The 9112-nt window shown below is 36.1% G+C and overlaps 1 protein-coding gene across 1 annotated transcript; it reads left to right on the forward strand.

The window, feature by feature from the left end:
* The first annotated feature begins 1650 nt into the window (after window positions 1-1650).
* On the forward strand, window positions 1651-2163 carry LOC142175778 (uncharacterized). The gene has a single exon (XM_075242772.1). It carries the CDS (start codon window positions 1651-1653, stop codon window positions 2161-2163), a length of 513 nt encoding a protein of 170 aa, XP_075098873.1.
* The last annotated feature ends 6949 nt before the right edge of the window (window positions 2164-9112 follow it).

Below are 9112 nucleotides of genomic sequence, written 5' to 3' on the forward strand. Positions count from 1 at the left end.
ATATCTGCCAGCGTTCGTAGACCTTAGAGTCCCCCTCTATCCTTACTATGTTGTTTTCCTTATTCTCTTTAAACTCTGATGCATAGAGACACTCAAAATAAATTCTTAGAAGCTTGTGACTTATTTCTACCGAGTTTTGGGAGTTGTAACTATTTGGAATTGCAGTTTTTATTTATTTCATATTTTGAGATTTGAGTTTCAATTTTAGACTTCGTTATTCCGCAAATCTGATATGCTTACATAGTCTTAGAGACTAGGTGCCATCACGACATCCTACGGAGGAAATTTGGGATTGTGACACCTTAATATGAGGATACCTTAACAACAACATAAACCAACTACAGTAACTCTACAAGCAAATGTTACTTTAAGTTCTAACTCACTTACAAAGACAAAATGTGGAGAACAAATGATAAAATAGCTTACCGGGGTTACGCAATGTTAAACTCATCTAGATTTCAAACGAATCTAGTGACAGTTAATAAATAAGAATAGTAATCTAGATGAAACTGCATTTTCATTCACATTTATAGTTCAATACTTTATTTAATTGTGCAGTGTTTGATTTTGCTCAGCGAATACTAATCTAGACTTTTCAAAATAATAAAAAGAGAACCTAGCTCAAAATCAACGCACGCCACACATCACTCATTCCCATTTCAGCATACATATAGTCCAACTTTTGGGAAATACAATGCAGGACATAGAATAGCTAAAAACATTCACATATACCTCAAATAGAAAAGAATATACCAACAGAAATTCTACCTGCACTCTATTGTACACTTTTACTAATTATTCAAAATCAAAACTCTGATACTCAACCAAACTACTTCCATCTTAGTTCAAATCAGATTTAGGCATGCATGGTTCAATAGAGACAGGACTCGGGTTTAGATGAAAACGTCTGCAAAAAAATCCCAAGACTATAAACTTCTGATATAGATAATACCATGAGGAGAAAACTATAATACTATTCAATAATATACAAAAAGAGACACCTGATGCATTTTACGTGCTACTTGTACATTTATTTGTTTCGGCTTACATGTTGATCGGCTTCTAGAATATGTTAAGAAAATCAAGAAAACCCAAGAATGAGGTAGAAGAGAAAAACACCCGGTTCTGAAAATCCCGGTATTCAAAATATCCTGAAACTCTGCCGAAATTTTGAAAAACAAAGAAGAGAAAAGTCATTTCAAAATAAGTCCTATTTTCCCGTGTGTCAAAACTTACCGAAATGCGTGGGTTTAATTCTCACCAGATGTGAGATACGTAAGCAACTCTCATCGGGTCCAGCCCCGTTTTTGCAAAAATAACCAAATATATGAACATGCTGTCATTTTGTCATAAATAAAGTTAGGTGATTTCGTTTTTGTCCAAATAGCCAGAAATGTCCCGACGGGACGCCGTATTTGCTGAAGGGTCAAATCTTCCCGCCCGAAGTGCTGAAGGGTCGTCTTTGCAAAAGTAGCCGTGACTTGCTTTCAGTTGGATTTTGCAGAAAACAAATAAAACACTCATGGTCAGTTTTAAAACAAAAGTATTATGTGGGAATTATGGAAGAGGAATAGCTTAAAGTATGGGGAGGCAGTCTCAGTTAGCAGGGTCATCTTCCAAGTCTCAACAACACTTCAAGCTCTAGTTTAAATGATAAAACCAGGCCTACATGTGCCTCACAGGTGGCAGGATCTACTGTCTTTGTTGGAGAACTATACTCCACGATTGAAATTTGAGAAAGTGATCTGGGAATTTTCTTTAGAGGGATGGATCAAAGTTAACACTGATGGAACATCCAGAGGGAATCCCGGAAGAAATGCAATAGGTTTTTGTTTGAGAGATAAAGCTGGAGATTTGAGGTATGCTATAGGAAGGGAGATTACTGAGGGATCAAATAATGAAACTGAGGTAGTAGCAACAGTGGAGGCATTAAGGCTGTGTAGAGCACTGAACTACACACAGATCTGGATACAAACTGACTCAGTACTACTGAAGAATATAATAGATGGATTGTGGAAACCACCTTGGTGTATTGTTGAATATGTGGAGGAGATTATGAGGCTGAAGGAGGGGTGTAATATCAAGGTGTCACACATCTTCAGAGAGGGGAACAGATTGGCAGATCACTTGGCAAATTATGCTCTTGACATTGGCAATACATAGTGTCATGATTTCTGGCATCTACATCCTCAAGGCAGGAGGATAGTAAATGAAGACAAGATGCAATGCCCATATTTAAGAGTAAAGGTTGCAAAGAATTAGAAGAGGAAGGAGGAAGAATAGAAGAGGAGAAAAGTGGAGCTTACACATGGAGTTGCCATGTTCAAATCCTTAAGGAGGGGAGCATGGTGATGAGAGTTTTCACAAACACTATGTTCTTTTTTGCAGGGAAAGCTATTGTCTCTATGCACTATTCTTTGAGGAACTCCCAGTTGGTGGTATTAGTACTTAGTACTCATTCCATTGGGAGGGAATTGAAGATAGACACAAGCATAGAAGCAAGGAGGAGCACACTGCTGCCCAGAAACTCAATGGTATACATGTGCCTTTGGCAAACAAATATGGGATCAAAAGGTGTATTATGGGATGTTATACAAATACATATTAACACCTCAAAGGCACAAGAAGGAAGGCACATAAGTTTTTACACAGGTCAACAGTGGAAAACACACGCAATCCTCATTGAAACATTTTGTTCCAGCTGTGCACAACACTGGTCCAGATTAGAAGCTATAAAGCAAGTGAGTGGAATTGCGGTCATGTGGAGCATAAATCCAATCCACATTGACAGGTCAGTTGAACATACAGGGAGTCACGCAAAAAGCAATGAGGACTACCTTATGTTCTGAGGGAGGAGAACATGGTGATGAACTTTTTCACTAACAAGGTTTTCTTTTTTGCAGGGAACATTACTGAGGCTATGCCTTCTCTTATGATGAACCTTCAATTGGTGGTATTAGTACTATGTACTCATTCCATTGAATGGGATCATCTGGCATATTTTAAGGAATACTAATTAGAAGTTGGAACTGGATCTCTTTCATACCAGTATCAGCAACCCTCAGAATCTCCTTCCTGGAAACCCTTAAAAAAGAAAATGACAAATCTGCTGCAATTGGTTCTCTGGACAAAAAGATATAGATTATAATTCGAATTTGATGCCTAGTTACTACCTTACAGATATACTTACTTGACTCTAAGAATTCGCGAGGTGAATTCCCTGCACAAGAATAACCCAAAAATCATTATCAGTGTGACATCCAGCTTGGCTAAATAATAAATGTACGTGGAAGCAAATGAAAATTATTACAGAAGCAATTGTCTAACATGACAACATATAAATATAATATTATCTAGTAGTAATTGTGAGCACCTAATTTTTGACTATATTTGAATTTTTATCACCTTCTATTATGTAAATATTTTCAGAAATTTAATATATTTTTTAGCTTTGTTACACTTTTTTTATATAGGGTAAAAATTAATAATAATTTAAAAGGTAAATTATTATTATTAGTATTATTTTTGTTTTTATATTTATCTTAATTTAAAATAAAATGAATTAAAAAACCGAATTATTTTTTTAAAATTTCGGATGGGAATTAAAAAAATAGGAAAAGTAGAAATATAGAATTAAAAAGTAAAAGTAAAAGTAGGTGAAAATTGTTTAATAAAAAAAAGTAAAATAAAGTGGAAAATTAAAAAAATAAAAGTAAAAGAATGTGAAAAATTTAAAAAATAAAAATAAAATAAAGTTGGAATTAAAAAATAAAAGTAAAGGTAGCTGAAATTTTTAATAAAAAAGTAAAAGAAAGTGAAAATTAAAAAAAAACAAAAAAGTAAAGTAATAGGAAAATAAAAAAAATAAATGTAAAATAAGTGGGAATTTAAATATAATAAAACTAAAAAAGCGCAAAATTAAAAAACAAAAGTAAAGGAAAATGGGGATTATTTTTTTTAAAAAAAGAAGAAAAATGGGAAGTGAGAATTGTTTTTAATTAAAAATATAATAAAATAAATAAATAAATCTGAAAAATTCCGAAAATTTTTCTATAAATAGAAGAGAAATATAAGGAGAAAAACAGAGAGGATAGAAAGGAAAAAAGAGGGGAGGGATTTGGAGAGAAATATTTTTGTTTCTTCTACGCTAAGGAAAATTCTATTCGTGTCATTCTTTCTTCGTCTTTCTTTCGTAAAAACCAGCAGCTTCACCACCCCAAAGCTACCAGCTCTTGACCACTTTAGAGCCATCATTAACCCCACCCCACCCCCCCAAAAAAAACTCCAAAAATAGCCACTAAATCGTCGGTTTTGCAAGGTCGATTGAGATTGCAAGTTGAGATTTTTCGCTCGGGTTTTCCGCAGTCCGAAGGGTCCAGTTGAGAGCTATCCGATCATTAAGTGATTGTAATTTAAATCCACAATCATCAATACAAAGGTTCACTTCTCTTTTTATTTTATTTTTTCATTAATGTTCTGGGTCACTCTGTTTTAATTTAACTTTGAGTATGATATGGTCGAGTTTGCATCTGAGTGTGCTAAGATTAATTTGTTCTTATGTTGAGTATTTAGTAAGATTAATTTATTGTCCTTTTGGTAGTTCATATGGTTAATCTTATTGATGAATATGTATTAATTTGTTACTTTTCTTGTTTATTTAATGAAGTAATGGCTTTCATTTTAGCATGATTTAGTTTTATTTTGATCTCCTATCTTAGTGACTAAATTGGTTCTGCCCGTATCTATCTAATCCTATCATAAATATAGTCTAATTTCAAATATAGGTTAGCAGTAAAATTATAAGAGATTAGGTTGAGTCATGATTAGTGTAAGATTTTAATTAGACTTCTCCGGCGTATTTATGGGCTAATTGTTGCCTAGGACCAAAAACAAATAAACATTCACAAGCTAGTCAACTTTTTCTATACTTAATTTACTTCATTTTCGCCACAACAATAACCATACCTCATGACCTTACAATAATCTCAAAATTAGTAATTGAATAATATTCGAACATCGTAACTTGCTTTAGGCGAGGTTAATAATAAATCATCGTGACTATGGGTACGGTTCTCGTGGCATAGTCATGATACGTAAACCCCAATTCAAGTGCGTGTTTCACGCGACTTGACCATAACTTCAAATAAAAATAAAAATAAACATGTTGTAAATCGCAGGTGCGTTTCACCTGGTGCAATTTGCAATGTGTACCAAATCGACAAGTGTACGATATCGTAGCTTGTTCAAATAAATTCCATAAATACTAAAAGCGGTTAAGTAAATAATTAAAAGTGGTCAAAAGGTAAAATGCACAATAGGTTTAAAACATGTCATAAGTCAGATACTTAGGTAAAGTATTAATTGTTAAGCGACCGTGCTAAAACAACGGAACTTGGGAGTGCCTCACACCTTCTCCCCGGTTAACAGAATTCCTTACCCGCTCTTCTGTGTTCGTGGACCATAAATAGAGTCAATCTCCTCGATTTCGAATTTTAAAATAAATCGGTGACTTGGGACACCATAATAATTTATTCCAAGTGGCGACTCTGATTAAATAAATAATCCCATTTCGAATAATGTCACTTAAATTGGAAAAACTCCCCTATCCAGTCCAAAAGGCATGTCATGTTCATTGAAGTCTGCATTTACTCCAGATAAGTTCTTCTTTCTTTTGCCGAAAGGGACGCCTCTTGTTTAAACTCATTCTCCGTTCCATTATTTGTTTTATTTTAATCCCTTTCGGTCTCCCGCTGTTCCAAAGACTATGGCAAAGAAGTGATAGCAAGATTGATATACATGGATCTCATTTGATACAAGCTAATATGCAAAAATGCACCCAGCCTCGGCAGGGGCAGCAAGTCGACCCCTACTGGCCATGGCAGGCGATGCTTCAAAATCAAAAACTCTTGGAAGAAGGGAATCAAATTGAAGTGCCTACAAAGGCAAAATGAAGTTGAAAAAGTTAAGCCCCAAGTGGCTAACCGTCTAGGCAAAGTTTGAAGAGCTAAAGGTTCCCCAATGCTCTGAAGTTAAAAGATTGGAAGAAAGAAGTCAAATGCCCACAAAGGCAAAAGAAAGTTAAAAAAGGTTAAGTCACACGCGACCAACCGTCATGATAAAATTTTAGAATAGCCAAAGGTTCTCCGGGGCCAGAAATGCAATCGGTATCCAGGAAACAACCAGTCACAGTTGAAATTATCGTCAAAGAAGCCTACCAAGATCAAAGGACTAAAACACTCAAGGCCGCAAAACCAACCACCATTTGAAACTGACAAATTGTTCTTTGTTTGAACCATAGGAAACGGGTGCAATCCAAAGCAACCTTGCAAGAAGCACGTGCAACCAAAAAATACCGCACAGAGACTAAAATAGCTCTGCAACAACAATAACCCCAAAAGGGAAGTTTTTTCCAAATTCTTTCCCGCATTTTACTCATTCTCTTAAAGTAAAACAATGAAAAAAAGAGAAGAAAGAAAGAAAATAAAGAAAGTTCAAAATCATAGTAGTATAGGGTCTCCAATCCCTAGCTGTATTTTCCAGACATAGGGTCTCTACTCCCTAGTCTCTTTTCCAACATAGGGTCTCCACTCCCTAGTTGATATTTATTTTAGATATAGGGTCTCCACTCCCTGGTCTCATTTCCAACATAGGGTCTTCACTCCCTAATTGATTTTATTTTAAACATAGGGTCTCCATTCCCTAGTCTCTTTTCCAACATAGGGTCTCCACTCCCTAATTGATTTTATTTTATACATAGGGCCTCCACTCCCTAATCTCCTTTCAAACATAGGGTCTCAACTCCCCAGTTGATGTTATTTTAGACATATGGTCTCCACTCCCTGGTCTCCTTTCCAACATAGAGTCTCCACTTCCTAGTTGATTTTATTTTAGACATAGAGTCTTCACTCCCTAGTTTGTTTTCCAACATAGGGTCTCCACTCCCTAGTTGATTTTATTTTAGACATAGGGTTTCCACTCCCTAGTCGCCTTTTCCAACATAGGGTCTCCACTCCCTAGTTGATTTTATTTTAGACATAGGGTCTCCACTCCATTGTATCCTTTCTAGCATAGGGTCTCCACTCCCTAGTTAATGTTATTTTAGACATAGGGTCTACACTCCCTAGTCGCCTTTTCCAACAAAGGGTCTCCACTTCCTAGTTGATTTTATTTTAGACATAGGGTCTCCACTCCCTAGTTTCTTTTCCAACATAGGTTCTCCAATCCCTAGTTACTTTACAACATAGAGTCTCCACTCCCTAGTTGATGTTATTTTAGACATAGGGTCTCCACTCCCTAGTCTCCTTTCCAACATAGGGTCTCCACTACCTAGTTGATGTTATTTTAGACATATGGTCTCCACTCCGTGGTCTCCTTTCCAACATAGAGTCTCCATTCTCTAGTTGATTTTATTTTTAGACATAGGGTCTCTACTCCCTAGTCTCTTTTCCAACATAGGGTCTCCACTCCCTAGTTGATTTTATTTTAGACATATGATTTCCACTCCCTAGTCGCCTTTTCCAACATAGGGTCTCCACTCCCTAGTTGATTTTATTTTAGACATAGGGTCTCCATTCCATATTATCCTTTCTAACATAGGGTCTACACTCCCTAGTTGATGTTATTTTAGACATAGGGTCTCCACTCCCTAGTCTCTTTTCCAATATAGGGTCTCCACTCCCTAGTTGATGTTATTTTAGACATAGGGTCTCCACTCCCTAGTCGCTTTTCCAACATAGGGTCTCCACTTCCTAGTTGATTTTATTTTTAGACATAGGGTCTCCACTCCCTAGTCGCCTTTTCCTAGACATAGGGTCTCCACTCCCTAGTTGATTTTGTTTTAGACATAGCGTCTATACTCCCTAGTCTTCTTTTCCAACATAGGGTCTTCACTCACTAGTTGGTTTCATTTTAGACATAGCGTCTCTACTCCCTAATCTTCTTTTCCAATATAGGGTCTCTACTCCCTAGTTGATTTTATTTTAGACATAGGGTCTCCACTCCCTAGTCTCCTTTCCAACATAGGGTATCCACTCCCTAGTTTATTTGATCTTAAATGCAGATTACACATCTCCCTGATATCTTTGCCAATATAGGGTATCCCATTCCCTAGCCACATTTTTCCAACATAAGGTACATCAATCCTAAGTTGAGACATCCTTTTTACAATAAAGGAACACGATCCAAAAAAAAAAGCATGACATTTTTCGGGGTATACCACTCCCGATCTTTTATTGCTTTCAATAAAGAAGTAGTTTAGAAATTTGTACAATAACTCATAAAATTTTCCTAGTACAAACTGGGGCAGAAAAATTTCGTTTGTTTGTTTGTTTTGGTGTCTAAGTAGGTGTTACCTGGAGGCACATGGTTCGAGATGACCAAAATAAGAAGTCTCAATTCAGAATAAAATAAAAGAAAAAATAAGTCAATTCAAAATTCAAAAGCAGTTGAAAAGATGTGGAATGCTCAAGACATGACTGAAGCCACGAGCATTGGAGTCCCGTTTTAATTAGAAGAAGCTATAGAACAATGAACTAGAACCTACAGCTAGAGAGCATCAAGGTTTAGATCAGAGTTTGCATGAAGAACCAGTAATGTCACGACCCAATTTCACCTGTAGGTCGTGATGGTGCCCAACAATACAGCTAGGCAAGCCAACTAATAAATTAAGCATACATTGATAAAATTTAAAACCAAGTAAATATAAACCCAAACTCTACCAATGTGTGTGCCAAGACCTGGTGTCACAAGTGAATGAGCATCTAGTAGATTATACAAAACTCCAAATACTGTCTTAAATAAAATAGACAGAATATAAATATCAGAAGAGACACTGGTAGCTGCAGAACGGCTCAGAAAGGCAGCTCACCACTATGCCTCTGGATGACGTGGGTATGTGATGATAGGTCCTCCACTAGTACCTGTCTCAGATCCTGCACAAAAAGTGCAGCAAGTGTAGTATGAGTACGTAAACAACGTGTACCCAGTAAGTATCAAGCCTAATCTCAAAGTGGTAGAGACGAGATGGCCGACTTTGACACTCACTATATGTCAATAACAATTGAAATAAAACTAGGATATTTAAATCAATGTGATTTACAGAATTTATTTAATC

Source organism: Nicotiana tabacum, chromosome 22 (genome assembly GCF_000715075.1).
Source record: "Nicotiana tabacum cultivar K326 chromosome 22, ASM71507v2, whole genome shotgun sequence".
In the NCBI taxonomy this organism is placed as follows: Eukaryota; Viridiplantae; Streptophyta; class Magnoliopsida; order Solanales; family Solanaceae; genus Nicotiana; species Nicotiana tabacum.

What these genes read in the sequence shown, in the direction of transcription:
- LOC142175778 (XM_075242772.1), top strand. Translation starts at nt 1,651, where the DNA reads ATGATAAAACCAGGCCTACATGTGCCTCACAGGTGGCAGGATCTACTG.